Here is a 24,562-nt window from a genome sequence, read left to right on the forward strand (position 1 = left end):
GAGGACAAGGGTTTAATACCATGATAAAGAGGAGGAATGCACTCCTCATTTTTAGGAGATGCTTTAATTATTTCAGTTCACCCAAGTCAGTTTGTTTCTGGATTGTTGACATAAGTGGAACTTTGGTGAGTGGCGTGAGGAAAAAGTGAGACTTTCATTTATCCTAATTGTGAGCTCTTGGAATGTAGCAGTAGGTAGAACCATAGGAAATTGCATTTTGGGGAGATCAAAACCAGTTGAGTGGGTTCAACCTACTTAGATTCCTTGATAAATTCTGTTCTATTGTAGGATGTTTCTTCCTTGAGCCTTTTAAAGAAACGATGCCTCCACTCTAGAAACTTGTTTGCAGGGGTTGTTGATGCCAGCGTTATCACGGATTTACCCCCCAACGACGGCTCTGTGCTCCCAGGGCGTTCCTGTCATCCTTCCGGCGTGAGTCCCTCTGAGTGTCCCCCTGGTGGAGGAGCTTGCCTCTGTGACGCTGACACCGGCACACGCTCTTGTATGCCCAACGTCACAGGCCGGGCCTGTGACCATCGTGCTGATGGATGCTGGAATGTCATCGCCGGCAGATGATGTCAGCCATGGGATCGTGAGCCCTGGACCTCACTCAGTAGACACTGTGACCAGGCAAGGGACTTTCAGTTTCCTGTGGTGTCAAAGTGAGATGTGATGGGGAGACATGCTTTCTAAATACGTAAAGAATGTTTTCTTTACATACTGCTGTTAGTCAGTGTTTTTAGATAGGATTGGACTTACATGGGGATAGAGTCTGCATTTATCAAGGAATGAAACCCAGAGCACCCTCTCTTTCACTGTTTCACATGTATAAGCATAGGCCGGCCCCTAGAAATCCATCATTAATCGGAATTGATTATGAATCAGAATGAAAGTTAACGGGTTCCTTCAGAATCCATAATTCCATTTAAAAAAATCAAGCTGTTATTCCCTGCAGCTCACCAATTGCTTTACATATGGTTAAATAAGATGTCTTCTTATCTAATTTATCTTATAGTTACCAGACCAGCAGCAATTGTTTCTAAAGAATGCAGCCTAGGAGCAAATCTTCATTGTTTAATATACAGTTAACACTACTACTGCACATGTGATTTTCAGTCAAAACAATGAGCATGAAATTTTTAAAAGAATATTAACATTATTTATGGAGAAAGCAATGTCATTATTAGGCTTTTTTGGTTTGATAAATGTATTCTTTGAAACACTTTTACATTAGTAGAGAGGCAGGAAGAAGGAGAAAACAATGACAAGACATTTTAGAGTCCAATCCACAATACAGGGATTAGGGTTTAATTGGAATCAAAATGCTCATTTCAGAAGCTGGAATCTTCCTGACTGATAAGTATGGCTCACCTCCAATTTCAGCTCCACTGTTGAACTTATTCAAAGGCCAAATTTTGTACAAGTCAACTTTTGAAGGTAGTTCTTATATGTTGAATGTGTTTTCCCTTCTCTTTTTCTTTCTCTCTCCAACCCTCCCTGCTCCAACCCATACCCACACAAATGCACACAATGGCCTTTTTTCCCTTCATAAATGTTTATATTAGAATAGACTTAGGTTTACAGAAAAGTTGTGAACATAGAGAAGAGGTACCCCATACCCAGTTTCCTCTGTTATTCATGTTTACATTAGTGTGGAACATTTGTCCTTAATGAACCAGTGTTGATACATTATCAGTAACTAGTGTCCATAATTTATTCAGATGTCCTTAGTTTTTTTTACCTAATATCCTTTTTCTGCTCCAAGACCTCATCCAGTACGCCACATTACATTTAGTCATCATGATTCCTCAAGTGCCTCTTGGTTGTGACAGTTTCTTAGACTTTCCTTATTTTTGATGACCTTAACAGTTTTGAGGAGTATTTTGTAAAATGTCCCTCAATTCAAAGTTATCTGATGTTTTCCTCGTGATGAGACTTGGATTTTGGGTTTTGAGAAGAAGACCATAGAGGTAAAGCGCTATTCTCATCACATCACATGGAGGGTACATACCGTTTACACGACTGATCACTGTTGACCTGAATCTTGATCAACTGGCTGAAGCGGTGTGTGTCATTTCTCTACTGTAAAGCAACCCTTCTCCTTTTCATACTGTACTCCTTGGGGGGAAGTCACTAAACACAGTCCACATTTAAGGAATGGACAGTTATGCTCTGTCTCTTTGAGGGCAGAGTATCTCCATAAATTATTTGGAATTCTTCTGCACTGGAGTTTTGTCTGTTGTCCCCCATTTCTTCATTTTTTTCAATCATTTTTTTTAATGAACTTATTTATTTTTGGCTGCTTTGGGTCTTCATTGCTACACCTGGGCTTTTTCAAGTTGCCGTGAGTGGTGGCTACTCTTTGTGGTGCGTGGGCTTCTCTGCAGTGGCTTCTCTTGCTGTGGAGCTCGGGCTGTAGGCGTGTGGGCTTTGGTAGTTGTGGCGCAGGGGCTTGGTAGTTGTGGCGCAGGGGCTCAGTAGTTGTGGTTCGCGGGCTCTAGAGCGCAGGCTCAGTAGTTGTGGCACATGGGCTTAGTTGCTTCGCGGCATGTGGGATCTTCCTGGACCAGGGATCGAACCGAACCCATGTCCCCTGCATTGGCAGGCGGAGTCTTAACCACTGTGCCACCAGGGAAGTCCCTCAGTCATTTTTTAATAACCACTGTGCCACCAGGGAAGTCCCTCAATCATTTTTTAATATCAGTGGACTCAGGATATTTGTACTATGTTTTGAGTTATAATCCAGCACTCCTTAATTTTGTTATTCAGGTTTTTCCAGCTTTGGTCATGGGGAGCTCTTTCAGTTGGCTTCTGTGTGCATTTGACATATTATTTTTTGTTTGTTTGTTTTTAAGTACTTCCTTCCTTTCTGCACTGCAAGATGCTCTAAGCTCATCTTGTGTATTTCCTGCCCCATCCTAGAATCAGCCATTTCTTTAAGGAGGGCTGGTTCCTTTTATTGGAGAATGGTATTAGAAACCAAGATCTGGGCACTAGAGGACCGTGCCTCATTTATATGCTTCTCTTCACTCCTCACACCTGCAGCCACCAACCATGGAACAAATTGGTAGATCTCTACACACTGCATGGCTTCCTCATTCATGAGGAACTCCTAATGCTCATGACATCACTGTCTGGCATACTTCTTAGACCTTTGGGGAAGCATATTTGTAGCAGGAGTTGACAGAGACAACAGTTCAGTCATGGAGGCTAAGGGAAATCTACAAAACTGAAAAGCAGATGGTGTTGGTTTAACCAAAGACCCCCCTTATGACAAGGGTATTTGGGGTCATCTGGTCCATAGGGGATTCCTTGGGAAAGTTTGCTCTTTACAATCAGGAAACACTTTCATTGGAGTATAGAAGAGACATGTGGACATTTAGATTTCCAGCTGTTTAAACAACTACTGATAAATGTCTCTATGTTAGCCAGTAGGTGGTCCCTAGTGCATTCTAGCAGAGAGATCCAAATGTGCTGTCCAATATTTTCATCAACAGTTTAGATGGAGTTGGGGAAACATGCTTATCAAATTTGCAGATATTATAAAGTTATAAGTTAATGTGATCAAGACAAAACAAGAGACAAGATATTTTAACAGCCTGTCTTGTTGGCTGGCAACAAGAAGATGACGTGTCCATGGGTTAAAAATAAAGTTTTGCAGTTGGGTTTTTTAAAATCCATTGCATAAATACAGGGTGGGAGTAATAAGTTGGCGCTAGCTTGTGAGAAAAACATCTGGGGGATTTTGGTTGCATGCTTCAAGTGAGCCAGTGGTGTGGCTGGGCTGCCAAAGAGGGGATTGTGTGTGCTGTGCCCAGCTCCAGGGCGGCCGTTGTCCTATTGTCTTCTGTGTGGCCAGATGGCTTCCAGGAACATTGTTCTCATTGCTGAGTATCATATTTTAAGCGTTGTATTGACAAACTAGTATGTGTCCAAAGGAGGACAGCAAGGATAATGGATAGAATCATGTATTTTGTGATGAAGTCTTAGGGGTGCTTGGCTTAAAGAAATGAAGCATATACAAGTTGAGGATGGCCACCTCTAGTTGGGAGATGGACTGTAAGTGGGAAGAGGGAGGCTGCCTGTTTTGGGCAATTTCCTTATACTGGACTCAGAACAGTGGGAACAAGTTACAAGGAGCAGATTCTGCATCAGTGTAAGACAGCATTGCCCAACAAAGACAATATGGCAACAAGCTCCCGTAACTCCTTGTATTTGAGTAGAAGCCAGTGGTTCCTCCAAAAATGGGTAGAAGCTTAGTAGGCCCAGTCACTTTATGAATCCAGCTACTTCTGGAGTTGTTGGGTAAGCAGCTTTGGTCAGGTATAACCTAGGACCACAACAATAGTGATGTGATTTTATATTTTTCTCCTGTTAGTTTTCCAGTCTCCTTGGTGTTCAGAAAAGCTTTTCAAGAATCCAGTTGGGGGAATTCCCTGGTAATCCAGTGGTTAGGACTCCTCACTTCCACACTGCAGGGGGCATGGGTTCGTTCCCTCCCTGGTCGGGGAAGTAAGATCCCACAAGCAGCGCAGCCAAAAAAAAAAAAAAAAAAGTGCAGTTGGGAGGATGCAGGAAAGTTCAGCCCTCTCCCCAAAACACAGTTAAATAACTGTCATTGAATGATTAAGCTTCATTTACAAAAAATGTTTTGTGGAGAAAAACATTAGCCCAATTCAGAGAAACTCCACTTTACATTCCATAATGGAAACAATTATTTGCCAAATTAATTGATGGAGGTTAAGTCCCGGTCTTGGGTCTGCCTCTGTTAGGGGAGAACTCCCAGAACCTGGGAGTGAATGTGGCCTATTTCCCATTATGTGTTTCGTTTTCATTTGCATCTGTGGCTGTTTCCTGATTTGGGGCCACCTGTCCCTGAACAGCTGGAAGCAGGCGGTATATTCAAGAGCCCTCAGCCAAAAAACATTAACTTCTGATCCTTGGTGCTGTCGGGGGTGGTTGCTGGCTGCGGGAATTCTCCTGCCTCTGCCTTTGCACAGCTGTATGTTCTAAATCACTGGAGGGAAAACTGTTTTGTATTAAAATGCATTATTTTTTTAGATCATAGAGCTTGTCAGTTTCTCACCCATGACTGAGCCGGTGTCCGTGTAGATTAGGCTATGATGGGAAACGCTGCAGTGAGTGTGAGGAAAATTATTATGGGGATCCCCTGGGGCGATGCATTCACGAGTATTGGTAATTCTGAAAACGTGAGTACAGTCAGCCTGGTCCTACCACGGGCTTGCTATGAACCAACTGAATTTTAAATTCCTTTATTTGGTCAAAAAATCACAAACTTCAAAATAAATTTTCCACAAAATATTAATAAAATGAAAACTGTGTAACCAATAAGTTTTTTTTTCCATTATGATCTGTTACAGGATATTGAATATAGTTCCCTGTTGCTATACAGTAGGACCTTGTTGTTTATCCATCCTATATATAATAGTTTGCATCTGCTAATCCCAAACTCCCAATCCGTCCTTCCCCACCTACTTGGCAACCACAAGTCTGTTCTCTATGTCTGTGAGTCTGTTTTGTAGATAAGTTCATTTGTGTCATATTTTAGATTCCATGTGTAAGTGATATCATATGGTATTTGTCTTTCTGACTTACTTCACATAGTATGATAATCTCTAGGTCCACCCATTTTGCTGCAGATGGCATTATTTCATTCTCTTTTATGGCTGGTAGTGTTCCATTGTATATATACACTACATCTTGTTTATCCATCTATCTGTCAATGGACATTTAGGCTGTTTCAGTGTCTTGGCTATTGTGAATAGCGCTGCTGTGAACATAAGGGTGTGTGTTTCTTTGTGTTTTTTTGTTTTTAAAGATATTTTTGATGTGGACCATTTTTAAAATCTTTATTGAATTTTTTACAAGATTGCTTCTGCTTTATGTTTTGGATTTTTGGCCCCGAGGCACGTGGGATCTTAGCTCCCTGACCAGGGATCAAACCCGCACCCCCTGCATTGGAAGGCAAAGTCTTAACCACTGGACTGCCAGGGAAGTCCCCTCTTTTTTGAATTACAGTTTTGTCTGGATATATGCCCAGGAGTGGGATTACTGGATCATATGGCAACTCTACTTTCAGTTTTTTGAGGAACCTCCATACTGTTTTCCACAGTGGCTGCACCAACTTACATTCCCACCAACAGTGTAGGAGGGTTCCCTTTTTTCCACACCCTCTCCAGCATTTGTTATTTGTAGACTTTTTAATGATGGCCATTCTGACCAGTGTGAGGTGGTACCTCATTGTAGTTTTGGTTTGTGTTTCTCTAATAATTAGCGACGTTGAGCATCTTTTCATGTGCCTGTTGGCCATCTGTATGTCTTCTTTGGAGAAATGTCCGTTTAGGTCTTCTGCCCATTTTCTTTTTTTTCCTTCACAAGAATTTATTTGATGAAAATACTCCAAGAAATGCATAAAAATCTATGCATTTTCTTTATGTTTTCCCAATCCTAATATATATATATATATATTTTTTAACATCTTTATTGGAGTAAATTGGTTTACAATGGTGTGTTAGTTTCTGCTTTATAACAAAGTGAATCAGCTATACATATACATATATCCCCATATCTCCTCCCTCTTGCATCTCCCTCCCACGCTCCCTATCCCACCCCTTTAGGTGGTCACAATGCACCGAGCTGATCTCCCTGTGCTATGCGGCTGCTTCCCACTAGCTATCTATTTTACATTTGGTATTGTATATATATATATGCCTGTTTTTTTTTTATTGGATTGTTTGGTTTTTTTGTTATTGAGTTGTATGAGATGTTTGTATATTTTGGAAATGAAGCCCTTGTCCGTCAAATCATTTGCAGATATTTTCTCCCAGTCTGTAGGTTGTCTTTTCATTTTGTTTATGGTTTCCTTTGCTGTGCAAAAGCTTGTAAGTTTGATTAAGTACCATTCATTTATTTTTGCTTTTATTTCTATTGCCTTGGGAGACTGACCTAAGAAAACGTTGGTATGATTTTTGTCAGAGAATGTTTTGCCTATGTTCTTCTATAGGAGTTCTATGGTGTCATGTCGTATATTTGAAAGTCCACAAACTTTAATCCTAGTTTTGAAAAGAAATGTTTTAGCCCTATAAATTTTTTCTCTTATATTAAAACTTTACGCTATATTGAAATTCCTCAAAGTCATTAAAATGGAACAGATTTCTGAGATCGTAACTTGTAGCCAATTTTCTGCTATTTGGAAACATGCTGACAAAAATAACTACTTTCGATTAAGGTACATGCTGGGAGATGGATCATAGGAAGTCAGCAGAGTGGATGTTTTTTCAATGTGGCTCTCATAACTTGGGGTCCATCACAGATTCACTTATTTATTTAAAAATATTCACAGAGTGTCTACTGGGTACTCTAGGTAGTGAACAAATAAGGCAAGGCCCCCAACCTATGGAGTTTGTGTTCTAGTGTCTTTCATTCCATGCCTCAGCAATAGTTACAGGATTTAGAGGAGGGCTGTTCGATACTTTCTGCAGAAATGGAAACATTCTACATCTGCACTGTCCAGTTCGGGGGCCACCAGCCATATGTAGCCACTGAGCACTTGCACTGTGGCTCGTGCATGTGAGCAAAACAATTGTTTATTTCATTTAATCCATTTACGTTTAAATAGCACATGTGGTTAGTAGCTACCATATTGGACAGTGCAGATTTAGAATCTGGGTTGGTTCTAGGAGGAGGGATCTTTGAATCTCTGTTTGAAATCGGTTTCCGAAAGAAATCAATCCGAAGAAATGTCAGATGTAATGGATTTATGATTGTGGTCACCTCAATGTAGCCACATACGGTAACTTTCCTCCTCTCCATTCCTTTATAAATGTGCTTTTGTGGCTTAAAAAAAAATGCCTTTGGATTTTTGCCCTATTCAAATACTCAATTTTCCAAATGGAATTGCTACTTTAAAAACCAGGGAGAGGGCTTCCCTGGTGGTGCAGTGGTTGAGAGTCCGCCTGCCGTGGCAGGGGACACGGGTTCGTGCCCTGGTCTCAGAGGATCCCACATGCCGCGGAGCGGCTGGGCCCGTGAGCCATGGCCACTGAGCCTGCGCGTCCGAAGCCTGTGCTCTGCGACGGGAGAGGCCACAGCAGTGAGAGGCCCGCATACCACAAAAAAATAAAAACAAATACAAAGAAAAAAACCAGGGAGAAATGTTGACTCTTAGAAAAACTGTCTTAGAGAGCCTCTATTCCTGTGCCCCTCTAATATTTTAATAATCTTACTTTATAAAAATGTTTTCATCTTTCACAGAGGGAACTTTGCAAACAGTCCACTCAGGCCACAGATCCCATGAGTGCTCCTGGGGACGAGCAGGTAATAAGGGGGAGCCTTGGCCTCCAGCTGGTGAAGCGCACAGAGCTCCCCCAGGGGTTTCTGCAGAGGCCTTTGGACCAAAGGGAATGTGCCAGACAGGTGACGTCTATTGGAGGAGCCTAGTGTGTTAATCAGTTTTTATTTCTAATTGGCATTAGTTTCACTCAAGCTGGCCAAATGCATTTTTAAATCACTTGCTCCTTGTAGTCAAGCCAGTGGCATAGGTTCGTGATCCCCTGACCTTTTGGAAATTGCTGTAACTTCAATAGCTCTTCCCATCCTTCATCCTCAGGCTTAATCAAAAACCTATTCATTGGAAGTGCATGTAGTATCAGAATTTTTTTTTTTTAGTTAAGACAAAATGAATTTAATGTTCTCTATTTTTTAAAAGACTTTTTTAAAGAGCAATTTTAGGTTCACAGCAAAAGTGAGAGGAAGATACAGATATTTCCCATATACCCCCAGACCCCACCACGGCCTCCCCCATTATCAACATCCCCAGAAGAGTGGTACACTTGTTACAATTCATGAACCTGTATTGATACATCATAATCACTGAAGTTCATATTACATTAGGGTTGACACTTGGTGTTGTCCATTCTGTGGGTTTAGACAAATGAATAATGACATGTATCCATAATTATAGTATCATGCAGTGTATTTCCACTACCCTAAAAATCCTCTGTGCTTTGCCTGTTCATCCTTATCCACCACCCAACCCCTGGCAACAACTGATATTTTTATTGTCTCCGTAGTTTTGCCTTTTCAGAATGTGAAAAGGAATCATGCAACATGTAGCCTTTTCAGATTGGTTTCTTTCATTTAGTAGTAAAAGCATTTAAGGTTCCTCCATGTCTTTTTATGGCTCAACACTCATTTCTTCTTAGTGCTGAATAATATCCAGTTGTCTGGATATACCATGGTTTCTTTATCCATTCACCTACTGATAGACATCTTGGTTACTTCTAAGTTGGCAATTATGAATAAAGTCTCTAAAAACACCCATGTGCAGGTTTTTATGTGGGCATGTTTTGAACTTCTTTGGGTAAATACCAAAGAGCGATCCGCCCACCCACCCCTTTTTTGATAACAGAACAGTTTTCCTTATGTAATGGAAGACAGCACACCCAGGCTGGGTTTCACCGAGAAAAAGTGTGATCATGGGCCTTCTTAGAGAATCTGTGACACGCCTGAACCACCCTGGGGTGGGGGGTGGGGGGCAGTAGCAGCCGTCACAAGTGTGTCCTCCATTAGATCCATACTCTTCACTCGCATAGGTAAAGAAACCAGATGGGAGCAACTCACACTTGCAGTAAAAGTGTCACCTAATAATGTCCATACAAAAAACGAGAGCTGGGAATTCCCTGGCTGTCCAGTGGTTAGGACTCCACGCTTCCACTGCAGGGGGGATGGGTTTGATCCCTGGTCGGGGAACTAATCCCGCAAGCCACAGTGGAGTGTCCAAAAACAAAAACCAAAAAACGAGAGCTGATGGGTCAGTGGAATGAAACAAGGTATGCTCTGTTTTAATGGCCATTGCACAGATCTCTGAAATTATCCTGCTTTTATTTATTTATGTATGCATTTATTTGCGGTAGGCGGGCCTCTCACTGTTGTGGCCTCTCCCATTCCGGAGCACAGGCTCCGGACGCGCAGACTCAGCGGCCATGGCTCACGGGCCCAGCCGCTCCGCGGCATGTGGGATCTTCCCGGACCGGGGCACAAACCTGTGTCCCCCGCGTCGGCAGGTGGACTCTCAACCACTGCGCCACCAGGGAAGCCCTATCCTGCTTTTTAACGTTCACCTTAGAAATGAGAGTTGGGAAGATTCTCAGGGGAGAGGGGAGGACTTTATTCTTGAGCTGGTCATGAGCCAAAGGCCAGGTGACTGACATTCTCCGCTCCTTCTCCCATCCTTTTCAGCATGTGACCGCAACGGGAAAGATTCCCAGAAGCACATCTGTGACCAGGACATGGGCACGTGTCACTGCCGAGAGGGTGTTAGCGGCCCACGATGTGATCGCTGCGCCCAGGGTCACAGCCAGAAATTCCCTGCTTGTCTTCGGTGTCACTTGTGCTTTGATCCATGGGACCACACCATTTCTTCCCTCTCCAAAGCGGTGCAAGGGTTAATTAGGCTGGCTGCTAACATGGAAGATGAAAGAGAGACCCTGCCTGTCTGTGAGGCCGACTTCAAAGGCCTCAGAGAGAACATGTCTGAAATAGAAAGGATTTGGAGACATCCTGTTTTCTCATCTGGGGAATTCTTAAAAGTCAAGGATTACCGTGACTGTTCGGTAAGGTTAGTGTGCAAGTACTAGGTCGCCAAGTTCCTGATTTACCTTAAGTCCTGTGAACTAGCAGCCTTCAACTTAGAAATGAACCTTTGTTGATGTTAGGGGAGTAATCATTGTTCCATTAATAACCGGGCTGGGAATCATCGTTGTCTCTTTGTTACCTAGTTAGAATGACATGATTTTGCGAGATGTCATTGATTATAACAAAAAGGCGATCAGGTTAATTGAGAAACCCAAACTCAGCAGAGCTGAAAGACGAAATTGGAAGTGGGGAAGTTTCTAATAGAAAAATTTCGTTTTGACCATGCTCTCAGGGAAATTTGCTAAATGTTCCCTAAGTCTTCAGTTGTTTATAAGCCCGCACATTACTGTGAAGTCATATGAGTACAGTAATTCTTTCAAAATGCAGTATCATTTTTATTATATATTATTGAGTCCTTCTTTTCATTCATCAAATATTTCTAGAGATTATGGTGATTGCTCTGGACCAGGAGTCAGGAAACCGTAGCCCGCAGGCAGTATCTGAGCCATCACATTTTTTTGTAAATAAAGTATTATTGGAACACAGCCACACCCATTATTTACATCCTCTGTGGCTGCTTTCTCTCTACAATGACAGAGTTGAGCGATTGCGACAGGGCCACTATGGTGCCCCCAAGGCCTAAAATATTTACTCTCTGGCCCTTTAAAGAAAAAGTTTGCTGACCTACTCTGGGCAAAACGAGGATGAGCTGGGTATAGTTTCCACCCCTCTAAGAGTACACAGTCTACTAAGAAACCAAAAAGATTATAGTTCTATAGAAAAATATCCCTCCTTCCCCAGAAAAGCTCCTGGATTAGAGAATAGTTGGAGCTGCAGAGTTTTATGTTACATAAAACACAAGCATAGGGACTTTCCTGGTGGTGCAGTCATTAAGAATCTGCCTGTCAGGGCTTCCCTGGTGGTGCAGTGGTTAAGAATCCACCTGCCAGGGCTTCCCTAGTGGCGCAGTGGTTGGGAGTCTGCCTGCCGATGCGGGGGACACGGGTTCGTGCCCCGGTCCGGGAAGATCCCACATGCCGCGGAGCGGCTGGGTCCGTGAGCCATGGCCGCTGGACCTGCGCGTCCGGAGCCTGTGCTCCGCAATGGGAGGGGCCACAGCAGGGAGAGGCCCGCATACCACAAAAAAAAAAAAAAAAGAATCCACCTGCCAATGCAGGGGACACGTGTTCAAGCCCTGGTCTGGGAAGATCCCACATGCCGTGGAGCAACTAAGCCCGTGTGCCACAGCTACTGAGCCTGCACTCTAAAGCCCACGAGCCACAACTACTGAAGCCCGTTCACCGCAACTACTGAACCCACATGCTGTAACTACTGAAGCCTGCGCAGCTAGAGCCTGCGCTCTGCAACAAGAAAAGCCACTGCAATGAGAAGCCCGCGTACCGCAACAAAGGGTAGACCCGGCTCGCCGCAACTAGAGAAAGCCTGAGCACAGCAACGAAGATCCAGTACAGCCAAAACCAAACAAACAAACATACAAAAACCCACAAGCATAAATATAAGGCCATTCGTTATCACCAGACAAAAAATCCTGAAGTATATGGCAACTGCTTAAAAGTTACACAAGGAGGATGATACAACTCACCTGGATAGTTCAGAGGAAGGGCCACCTGCATCATAAACGAAGCTATAGGGCTCAGAGATATCACATAGCCAAGTCAAGTTGGCAGGTGAGGACAGGCACTTCTATGCCCTGGTAAAGACTGTGGCCCCAGGTTTCCAGATCTCCTCATTTTTTAAACAATGTCAGACATCCAGATTTTTATGGAAACGTCCCCACTTTAAAATAGAGGCAGCTAATCCAGTAGTGCTTTCAGAAAGCACTGTAGAGGCCAAAGAAACTTGTCCGAGAATGAGTTGTGGCTCATGGACCACTGGTTTGTGGTTGTAAGACATGGCGGATGAAGTGGAACTGAGAAAGCAGAAGGAGCCAATCCACAGTAGATGCTGTAGATAGAGAGAACTGCAAGAGCCCCGAGCAGAACCAGAGATAAGAAGGCAAGAGGAGCCGGAGTCCCGGGGCCAGGCCTGAAGCCGTGAGGAAAGCCTGCCCGTCTTGGTCCACCTGCTAAACTCCTATTTCTCTACAACAAGCACCCAGACACCGCCCCCTCACTGAAGCCTTCCCTGACCTCCTGAGAGAGGATGTGTTTCCTTCTGCATCTTCCCACGTCTTTTTGGCTCAGCCATTGCCTCACTGAGGGACTCCTCTGGGCAAAGCTGCCTTCTCTATACCTTTCTTCAGGCCTGGTTTAGTTAAGTAATAAATGTTTGTTGGGTAAATTACAAATCAGAGGGGAAGGGGAGGACAGAGAAGCCAAGATATCATAAGCATAGATTGAGAAGTCAAACTACTGTGGTTCGAATCCACCTGCTGCTGTGTGGCCTCAGAAGTTACTTAACTTCTCCAAGCTTCAGTTTGTTCATCAAGAGCAGGGTTGAAGCCTCTATTTCATGGGATTCTTGTGAGAATCACTCAAGACAAGCCACTTTGCATGGTGTCTGGCACATAGTAAGTGCTTTAAGAGTACCAGCTATAGGGTTTCCCTGGTGGCGCAGTGGTTGAGAGTCTGCCTGCTGATGCAGGCGACACGGGTTCGTGCCCCGGTCTGGGAGGATCCCACATGCCGCGGAGCGGCTGAGCCTGCGCGTCCGGAGCCTGTGCTCCGCAACAGTGAGAGGCCCGCGTACTGCAAAAAAAAAAAAAAAAAAAAAAGAGTACCAGCTATAATAATGGTATGTAATGTTATTGTTATTAGCCAGAAGAATTACACTGCTGACAGTTGGAGCTTGAAGGAAAAGTCTGTAGATTAGAAGGGAGAGTGAGAGCAGAAAGTGCTAGGAAGCATTGGTTAATACTTTGCAGTCATACCAAGATAAATTAGTCCCGTAAATTTGTATCGTAGCTTCCCTGAACTGTACTCTTCAAGATTTGTACCCAAGTTCCCCTTCATGAGGGATATTCTAATTATTCACCTGAACCAACTGTGTTTGCTGAACCCAGCCAACTGAAGTGGGACAAAGTTGACACCATCAAAGGTGATGTAGAAAGAACACACCCGAATGTACACTCGCCAGCAAGGAAACCTGTCACTTGTGGAAATTCAAAGTTTAAGACGCTGTACAGAAGTAACAGTAAAAGGAACCTTGCTGGAAGCAGATTTATTCTAAATGAGGTACTGATTTTTATCCTTGTCTGTGTGAGGGATTCTGTTAAAAGCCTAATATAGGTTGGCTCCCTTAGACTGATTTAAATGAACCACGTCTGAATACGTGTTTTTGAGAAACCAGAGTAAAGGGAGACAGTATAAACAGCTGAAATTGAAAGATTCAAAAACCTTTATGCTAGGAAACCGTTTTAAATGAGTGCTGAAATACTCTAGGAAGCGGAATTAACAAGAAAGAGATAAGCCGTAAACAATCGTAAACTGTCAAATGAAGATTTGGGGGGGGGGGCGGGAAATCCATCCTAAGTATGAGGATACCTAATAATGAGGGCAATCTTTTTTTATTATTATTTATTTATTTATTTATTTTTATTTTTTGGCTGTGTTGGGTCTTTGTTGCTGCGTGTGGGCTTTCTCTAGTTGTGGCGAGCGGTGGCTACCCTTTGGTGCGGTGCATGGGCTCCTCATTGTGGTGGCTTCTCTTGTTGCAGAGTACGGGCTCTAGGTGTGAGGGCTTCAGCAGTTGTGGCACGTGGGCTCAGTAGTTGTGGCGCATGGACTCAGTAGTCGTGGCGCACAGGCTTAGTTGCTCTGTGGCATGTGGGATCTTCCCAGACCAAGGATCGAACCAGTGTCCCCTGCGTTGGCGGGCGGATTCTTTTTTTTTTTTTTTGCGGTACGCGGGCCTTTCTTGCGGCTTCACCCCTTGCGGAGCACAGGCTCCGGACGCGCAGGCTCAATGGCCATGGCTCACAGGCCCAGCCACTCCGCGGCATGTGGGATCCTCCCGGACCGGGGCACGAACCCATGTCCCCTGCATCGTCAGGTGGACTCTCAACCACTGCACCACCAGGGAAGCCCAGCAGGCAGATTCTTAACCATTGTGCCACCAAGGGAAGTCCAAGGGCAATTTCTTTACTTGTGTTTTTTTCACAATCTGTTGAATGTAATATAAGCTTAGCTACATTTACTCTCATTTTCTCCTATAGGAAGGAAATCATTCAACTAAGTGACCAGAGGAAAACAGTGTATGAATTTCAAGATCTGAAAGAAAGAAGAGGAAGAACGAGGAATAAAGTGAACCTCTTCCTTGAAGATCTTCAAGAAGAAATTGATTTGCACTCCCGTGCCCGTAATGCAAGCATCATGGGTAAGAGAGAAAATGCACCTCAAATGTCTGTTTCTGGACAGGAGTTGATAAAATCCATAGTGCATTCCATTAGTGAATCTCCCTGTGCTTATTGCCACAGCACCTGAGCACTTTGGAACATGAAAACACACCCATTAAAGGTATTATTTGTGCATGAATATTTCAACTTTTTAAAACATTGCAGAGACGGATAGCATTTGCACAAAATAACGCTAACAATCCGCGATACTAAACAAATACTGAAACCCAAAGTATTGTGATGCCAAACCATGCTAGGATCTCGTTTAATCAGCAGCTTGGAAATTCTATTATGGCCATAAGGAAATGAGAGAGACATGTTTCTGTGCCTTCCTGAGTATAAGCCACTCCACTTCCAGCAACCACAAATGCAAAGGAATATGAGGCAAAAGGGACCTAAACAATTTCTCTTAAGAACTTTGTAGGAATTTGGAGACGTGTAACATACTAGAAGCCTGTAATTCATATTGCATAATTCTTAAAAATGAACGGGAATTATGCCAAAATCAACTTGGAAGAGAAATGGAACTCTAAGCAGAACTTGAATTAGCTCATCTGCTGATCTCCCATGAGATCCTTGTTATGTTTGGAAATGGACAGACAGCTTGTTAGTACGAGGAGAGGCAGCTCCGAACTTATTCACACCAAACCCATCTAGTTGAGCGGTATAAGGGAAAATATACATGAAACCTATCTCAAGGCACAAACATTGTCTGCTTTTCCTCATCCTATGTCTATGGTCCTGTTTGTCATCTGATCTTGAGCTAAAAGAGAAAAAAACAGATGGCAATCATGACCCTAAAGGAAGGCCTAAATTTGATGAAATCACTGTTGATGACACTCAATAAATGCTACATAAAGAGTAAGGAATTTGTTCCGATTCCTAATCTGGAAGAAGGTGCCCACTGAAAGAACTGAAAATCCGTCAGCAGTCACCCAGGCCAGGTAGAAGAGAGCAAAACTGCCCCATTCTGATTCTCTCAAACTTGCAGTCCAATAGCAATTACTGGGCTTTTTGTCGATGCCTGACACTGTGTTGAACAGCAGAGACGGGCAGTAAGTCTCACCCTTGAGTCATCCCAGTCTTGTGGGGAGAAGACAGACATATAAACAATGCCCAAACAATGAAAAGACTCTATCAGAACATTTTCAAGCTACTTCGGGAGCAGAGTAGAGAGAATGGAGTTCTTCCTGGGCCTATTAGAAAAGGCCTCTCAGAATAAAGATAAATTTGCCAGTTATTTCAAGGCAGAAAATCATTCCAAGCAATAGAAACATGGCTTTTTGTTCGTTTGTGTGTGTGTGAGATGGGGGGGGGCGGGGATAGGTGGTTCATGATAAATGAAAATCACAATATAGTGAGTCCGTTAGTGTAAAAACCAGGAATGTTGAAAAGATAAAGTGCGGTTGTCATGCCTGGATTATGACTACATAAGAGTAAAGATCAGAACCCTGGGCCTTTGGTTCCTAGAACAGTTTAAAGCCCTAAGATACTCTCATTTACATTAAAACATCCCACATTACTATCAGGGATTTGTGTTTTCATTACAATATGGAAAATACAGAGAAGTATTTAAGAACACAGGTTCTAGAGTCCAACTACCTGGCTTCAAATCCTGGCTTCACATCATACTATCAGTGAGACCTTGCTATCATCAGAGCCTCCTTTTCTCACTGGTAAAACCGGTGGTGGTCGTGCTAACCGCTTGACAGTGTTTTGTGGAGATCAAGGATGAGAACTGATGAGAAGGCCAGGTGTATAGAAAGCACTCAGCACGTTAGCTGTTGTCATCAGCCTCAACATCAGAGGTCAGCAAACTACAGTCTGCCCGCAAATCCTACCCACAGCCTGTTTTTGTAAATGAAATTTCATTAGGGGACCACCACCTCGCCTATTTATTTATGTGGTGTCTGTGGCTATTGTCACTCTACAGTGGCAGTGCTGAGTAGTTATGACAGCAATGTGATGGCAGGTAAGCCTAAAACATTTATTCTCTGGCCTTTTGTAGAATGACTTTGTCAACTCCTGCTCTATACAGTGAGGTGAACTTAGTTGTTTCACCATATTAGATTCATATGGGTGGTCAAAATTAATACCTTACATTTGGGGAACACTTCACAGAGGGTCTTTATATTATCTCACTTAATCTCCACAAATGATCATCATCAGTTTACAGATAAGGAAACACAATCTAAGAGACTTAACAGATTTGCTCGAGGCCATACCCAGACAGTAAAGGGAGAAGCCAGCAATCAAACCCATGTCTGCAAACTTAAGCCTCAGTGCTCTGTAGCTATTACATGTATATCTATGATGCGACATCTGCAAGTTTGAGAAAATCAGCATAGGGGCACTTTTGCTTTCTTCTGCCTGTCTTGGGTGACTGCTGACAGATTTTCAGTTCTTTCAGTGGGCACCTTCTTCCAGATTAGGAATGAGAACAAATTCCTTACTCTTTATTTATTTAATTAATTAATTTATTTATTTATTTTGCGGTACGTGGGCCTCTCACTGCTGTGGCCCGTTGCGGAGCACAGGCTCTGGACGCACAGGCTCAGCGGCCATGGCTCACGGGCCCAGCCGCTCCATGGCATGTGGGATCTTCCCGGACCGGGACACGAACCCGTGTCCCCTGCATTGGCAGGTGGACTCTCAACCACTGCGCCACCGGGGAAGCCCAATTCCTTACTCTTTACTTCCCTGTTAAGTGCAAATTCAAGGGAGAGGATGTTGAATTTTTGTATTGATCATTGAGACCAAGACAGTCTAGTCAAATTGGGGAATGATTATCTCGATAACCCATGTATAATTTCATTTGTTTTCACAAAATTTATCTTACCTCAATTTGTGTTGATGTAGATTCCTCGAAGAGCATCAAGAAGTACTACCAGAGCTCTATCTGCTGAAAAGAAAACTAATGAAACTACTTCCATCATAGATAACTCTAAAAAAAAACAGGAATGACTTACTTACCATCTTAGATACACTAACCTCAAAAGAAAACTTGTCATTGGAGAAATTAAAGCAGATCCAGATACCAGATATTCAAACATTGCATGAAAAGGTAAATATTCATGACAGTATAGTCAAAGTGTTTGTGGTTTCTACTTGATATACAGACCTCTTCGATTGTATTTCCCTGTCTTACATTTTATTTTTTTATTTATATTTTATAAGTGTAGAAAGTATCTATATATAATATATATTTAATCTAAAAATAATATAAATGTTTATATTTTATTTTTTATTTCTTAAGTCAAAGTTTGAGAAAAATCAAAGAGTAAAGATTGTGGCTTGATTTTATTATCTTATGCTATTTACTTTTTCTCAACTGGTACAGATTATGGACATTTACTCCTCCTGCCTCATAAGTAAAAGGTACTTTTTATTTAAAAAAAAAAAAAATGAAATTAACATGGAAATGCTAGACATGTGACTATTTCCCCCAAAACTATAAGTGTAAAAGCGACATTGATTGGCCCAAATGCTGATAACAAATAAGTTAGATATTTATTCAGTTAACTAGGAAATACTTAATCAGTCATATCCATGTACTAAGTGTGAACAGCTATTGAAGAAACACATATGAATAGAGCAGTGTCTTGCCTTGATGAGCCTGGAGGATGTTAGAAAAAGCTCTGCCAACAAGTTGCTTTTTCTTTTTAATTTTTAAAAAATTTTGGGCTGCATTGGGTCTTCATTGTTGCATGCGGGCCTTCTCTAGTCGTGGCGAGCAGGGGCTACTCTTCGTTGCAGTGCATGGGCTTCTCATTGCGTGGCTTCTCTTGTTGCAGAGCTTGGGCTCTAGGTGCACGAGCTTCAGTAGTTGTGGCACGCGGGCTTCAGTAGTTGTGGCACACGGGCTTAGTTGCTCTGTGGCATGTGGGATCTTCCCGGACCAGGGATCGAACCTGTGTCCCCTGCACTGTTGACAGGTGGATTCTTAACCACTGCACCACCAGGAAAGCCCCAACAAGTTGCTTTTTAACATAGATACTTTCTCCTGTCAGGTGTATGGAGGAGGGAACATGCCCTGTGTGCTCTTGTCCTGTGGTGGCCCAAGCTGTCCCGGCTCCTGACCCTCTCGAGGAACACCCTCCACAAAGCTCAGGAAGCAGAGTTCGTGATTCGCAATTTGAACAGCCAAGTTCAAGGGTTGAAAAATCAGGTAAACGATGTCTTCTCATGCTTTATTTGTAAAATTAATAGCAATTTAAAAAGCAAACTATTTGAAATTTTTTGAATTTCCATTTAACTTCTAAGTGATAAGGGTAGATTCTAGATGTTAGGCGTCTTGTGCCTGACAATATAGAATAAAAATATAGATGTGGGTATGAATGGTGATTTAGAAGTAGCTGTGAATATTGGTGTATTTTCTCATATATATGTATAGCGTCTATGTGTGTATATGGTGAGAAAGAAGAGAAGAACCTCAAAGTATATGTTTGTAGGACATATACAGACTTGTGTGGATAGGTTTCCTTTATAGCAAACACTGCATAGAAATGTGTAAACTCGTAGCCTTGAAGGTTTCAAACTATAGAGCTGTCAAAGTAAAGAATATTTTTCATAAATTCAAGGGCATGTTTGAAATTCTACTAAATAGACAAATTTTGATGTTAGAATTTAATTTAATATTAGAAAATATTTTAAGGGGAATATACTCTTAATGCCTTGAACTCTTTCCTATGTTGATAAACATGATAAAGTTGTTTTAATATTCAAGTACCTGATAATGGAATCTCTAATAATTTTAAATGGTTTCATTTACTTTTCTGGTCATATTAATAAATGAGTATAATTTTTAATTACCTATCTTTCTTTAGGGTTTTTTGGTGAATACATTATATTTATCTGGAAAGGATGAATACAATTTTAGGTGTTTGGTGAATACATTGTGTTCAGCTTAAAAACAAGTTGATGATGTGCTCCCTGGTTTGCTTTTTTTTGGGGGGGCAGTATACATAGAGCCTTTGATGAAGAAAAAAGAGCTGAATTTTTTACCAATGTAAGGTAAATACTATATCAGTTAGCATTGTTGTTTTCAAGCAACAGAAACCAACCTCTCACCAAAAAGGAAGACATCTGGGTCTCAGAAGTGCGAGGAGAATAGAGAGCCAGCCTTGGGAATGGGGTGAGAAGCACAGCGATGAGACACACTCCTGGCCATGCGCACACGCAGAGCACCAGTTTGCTCCATGAGCCTCGCCTCCATGCATCCGAACCCCGGCTGGTCCTATGTGCTTGCTCCACAGGCTCCAGATCCAAGTTCCAGAGCAAGTCTCTGATTAAGTTAGAGAACATCCCCACACATCCTAAATGTTGAAAAAATTTTTTTACGTAGTCATAGTTCTATATTGCCACCTAGTTTTTCACTTGTATGTTATTCTTCATTGCTTTAACAAATATTCATTGAGTACCTACTGCGTGCTGGACATTTATCTAGATGCTGGGAATATAGCAGTGAACAAACGCAAATCCTGGTCCTGCATCCCTGTGGTTAAAACAGTCCTTAATGGTTTAATGTAATTTTAAACTACTATATTGCCCCTTCTCAAAAACCAGAAATCTCACACCATTTAAATAAGCCCCGTGTTAAGCTATTACTTTTAAAAGATAACCCCTGAAGTGTATAATAGCAGAATCTGGCTTAATCAGCACATAAATGGAGAACTGGAAAAGGATGGGGGTTGTCATGTTGATAAAATGATGTGCTATTTTCCTCTTGATTAGAAGGGGGAAACATGCCAGAAGAGATTATGAGAGAATTCTCAGGAGTCATGACAGAGGATGGATTGCAGAGAGATGTTTTAAGAGTGAAGTAATTTAGCAATCTTTCTTTCTGAATATGGCATCAACTAATGTACACTGAGATTTCATGTGTATAATTTGGTGCTTCCTGTCCAGAGTATTTATTTCTGGAAGTCTCATCTTACTTCTATGCATTCTTACTCACTGCTTCTCCCTTTTATTTTCTTATTGAAATATAATTGACATAGAACGTTGTATTAGTTTTAGGTATACAACATAATGATTTGATATATGTATGTATTGCAAAATGATTAGCACAATAAACTCAGTTAACATTCATCACCACACATAGTTACATTTTGTTTCTTGTGATGAGAAGTTTTAAGATCTTTCTTAGCAACTGTTACCCATTTTAAAGTTTAAAAAGTTCTAGAAAATTAAGGAACAACTCCAAAAAATTAAATTACATATTTTTAATCATGTAAATATTTCTTTTTGTTTCATCATTTGCCAATGACTACCGTTAAATCCTTTTCCACAAAATCTGTGTGGCTTAAATTAGGCTGCCTATTTTTGTGGGGAAATAAAATGAGATTTTCTTTTTTCCTTAACTATGTTTGATCCTAATTAGCCCTGCTTCTGTCACAGTTAATTTATTAAATACAGCTCAACTTGCGGATGATATTGTCCTATTTCTCTTTGTTTTTTCTCTTTCTCTCATTTGTTGGAATCCCCAGAAAAAGTCCGTGACCTTTCTCAAAGCACACAGTTAAGAATTTGCACTTCTAGGTTGTAAACATTTTAGTTCTATCATTCCTCCACCAAGTGTACACAGTATCTGGAATTTATCTTTGTAGCCTGCTCTGAGTTCAAAGTCGTTTATTAAAAGGAAGAATGCTTTCTTTTTACTCTCAAAGAAAGTACGTTATCTGAATCAGAAGAATGTTTAAAAGAGTATTTTAACTTATATTAAACTTATTATTTAAACTTAATATTTTAACTTATATTAAAGAATATTTTCTCAACTTACTAAACATAATGATCACTGTAAGTTCTGTGACATTTGTTGATATGATAGAATGCTAAAATGTCATTAAAACAGAATTTGTGTTTTCGATTTGTATCACGAAAAGTCATTAGTCCTACACCAATTAATTGTTTTCAAATAACAATTTTGATCACTAGTAATGTTTTAAAAGATAAGTTCACATTATTAAGAAAACGTGGCAATGAAAACAGATAATATCAACTTTTAAAAGAGTCCTTTAACATGAATCTATTGTTTAATCATGTAGACTTCTGTTATATTTTTAGTGACCTCTGTTTGGTCCAGCTAAGTAAGGAAACGTCACAGAATGTGCCTAATTGTTATGTTTGCCTCATTGTTGTTTTTTTCTTATTCCAGATCAAAAATATAAGTAAACTGGCAGAAGTCTCCAAAAACAACGCCTTACAGCTAAGTGAGAAACTGAGGAATATGAACAACCAAAGTGTATCTGAAGAAGAAAAAATGAGTCTTTTAATCAAGAAACTGAAAATGTTCTTGTTAGGTAATTTTTTTTTTAATATTAGGACTGGGGCTTCCCTGGTGGCGCAGTGGTTGAGAGTCCGCCTGCCAATGCAGGGGACACGGGTTCATGCCCTGGTCCGGGAGGATGCCACATGCCGCAGAGCGGCTGGACCCGTGAGCCATGGCCACTGAGCCTGCGCGTCCGGAGCCTGTGCTCTGCAACGGGAGAGGCCACAACAGTGAGAGGCCCGCGTACCACACAAAAAAATTTTTTTTAAAGTATTAGGACTAGTTTCTGTCCCTCCCACACACTCTTCCTCTTCTTCTCTCTCCCCGTCCTCCTCCTTTTTCTTCCTTTTTTAATTTATACTCAAACATCACAACCAACTCCAAATTACGTTAACTGGAAATGACATGGCTAAATCAGAAACATGATATACTCCTTGATTTTAAATTTCTTCATGGAAACAATTCCAAAATATTAACTCTGTATCAAAAAAAATATGGCTCTCTGTGTAAGATTAGTTTAGTAATAAATTGTAGAATTTAGTTAGAATTCCAAAGAAGTGAACTTGGTCTTTAAAGTTATTTTTTTTTAAACAAGGAAAATCTAACATGAAGACCCTGTCAGATTCCACAACTTTCTCTGCTGACAGAGTGTGTGAGATCAAGGTACGCCAGCTGTTGGTTAGTATATCAAATACTGAAGTGAGGTGGCGTCTAAAATATTGGTTATTTTAGATAACTATCATTGACTGTTTTCCAAGACTCGTGTTGGCTTTCTGTGACCAAAGGGTGAACTATTGGATTCATTATTATTATTAATTATAATTTTGAACTTAGTGTCCTTCATTGTGCCTTATTTTCGGAGAGGTTTGTTTTAAACTCCAGAGAACTATTAGTTAAAGATAAAAATCAAATAGTACGGCTGGAAATTGACGGGAAATCTCGCTTTCGGTAAATAATGTCGTTTGGGTACAACAGTACGTGGAATTGATCTGAGGAGGCTTTCTTTCCTATAGCCATCTTCCAAATTCAATAATTTAACATTCTCCACATGAATTAATAGACAGTTGGGACGTCGGTTACAATCTTTGCAATCACTTTATTAAACCTGTCTATTTGTAAGAGACCCCTGTGGCCAAGTATTCTTTCCATCTCACTGTTTCTAGAAATTGTATTAGCAGCTTTAGTCCTGATTTTCAAAATTAGAAAAAAATAGAGAGTAAAAATGATCAGTAAAAATGACCAAAATAAGCAGTAAAAATGATTGGGTGTGGGATCAGTCAGCTGGACATTTTGTTTGTTCAAAAGCAAGTTTTCAGTGAGCGAGCTAGACGGACTGATATTAACTAGACACAAATCCAGGAACTGTGTGAGGAACACAGTAGCTCTTTCTGCAGATACAAGTCAATTCAGACGCCAAAACTAAAACGAAATCAGAGCTGCCACAGCGTCCTCAGGTCCAGCAACGGTCACAGAGCCTACTCCTATACTAGTTCTCATTGCTACTAAATAAGTTTCTAATGAAAATGTCACTTTAATTAGCCTAAGGAATTAGGGGAAAAAAACTCAGATTATTACAATAAAAATTAGACTAGACATCAAGAAAAATCCTATTCCATAAGAAGAACTTTCCTGGTCAGGGTCCAAGACTCTTGGTCACCAGGAAGCAGTGCCCTTCACCCACCCAGTTCTTTGTTTTTCTTGGCTATAAAGCCCAAATAAGATCATTACATTTATGGTGGCCACACTATTCAGGTCTTCTTTTACCATCTTAATATTTTCCTTACGGTCTGAATTCCTTATTAACAGAGTTATGTGTCACTTCTCCTGAAAGTGAATTTATAATCACTTGAATATGAATTTTTAATCTCATAATAAATGCCAAGAAATGTTTCATGACTGAATACGGGGTTAAATTCAATTCACTCTTTATTAGAACTTTTTTTTTTTTTAACAAAAGTTACTATTTCTAGAAAGAGCCAACTCCGTGATTCTGTTTAAAATATGGTGTTAATTTATTCATGAAAAATTCTCATCACATTTTTTTCAAAAACATAGGAAGTAAAGTATTCCTTTTGGGACTTCCCTGGCGGTCCAGTGGTTAGGACTCTGTGCTTTCACTGCCAGGGCCTGGGTTCATTCCCTGGTCGGGGAACTAAGATCCCACAAGCCGCAGGGTGTGGCCAAAAAAAAAAAGGAAGTTAAATATTCCTTTTATATATTAAACAAGAATAGCTAAGGCAGAAATGAGTGCAAAGAAGATGTATACTGGGGTCATGTCACTC

At 41.2% G+C, this 24,562-nt stretch overlaps 1 protein-coding gene across 1 annotated transcript in view; it reads left to right on the top strand.

The window, feature by feature from the left end:
- LAMB4 (laminin subunit beta 4) overlaps positions 1 to 24,562 on the top strand; it is a 112,938-nt gene that overhangs the window by 71,599 nt on the left and 16,777 nt on the right. The window contains 11 exon segments of the mRNA XM_065883543.1: positions 336 to 644; positions 5,098 to 5,210; positions 10,261 to 10,639; positions 14,831 to 14,991; positions 17,870 to 17,906; positions 17,908 to 17,956; positions 17,958 to 18,074; positions 19,021 to 19,081; positions 19,084 to 19,178; positions 22,167 to 22,306; positions 22,792 to 22,795. Of these exon segments, the coding sequence (XP_065739615.1) occupies positions 336 to 644; positions 5,098 to 5,210; positions 10,261 to 10,639; positions 14,831 to 14,991; positions 17,870 to 17,906; positions 17,908 to 17,956; positions 17,958 to 18,074; positions 19,021 to 19,081; positions 19,084 to 19,178; positions 22,167 to 22,306; positions 22,792 to 22,795 (1,465 nt within the window).

This window comes from Phocoena phocoena, chromosome 9 (genome assembly GCF_963924675.1).
Source record: "Phocoena phocoena chromosome 9, mPhoPho1.1, whole genome shotgun sequence".
NCBI lineage: Eukaryota > Metazoa > Chordata > Mammalia > Artiodactyla > Phocoenidae > Phocoena > Phocoena phocoena.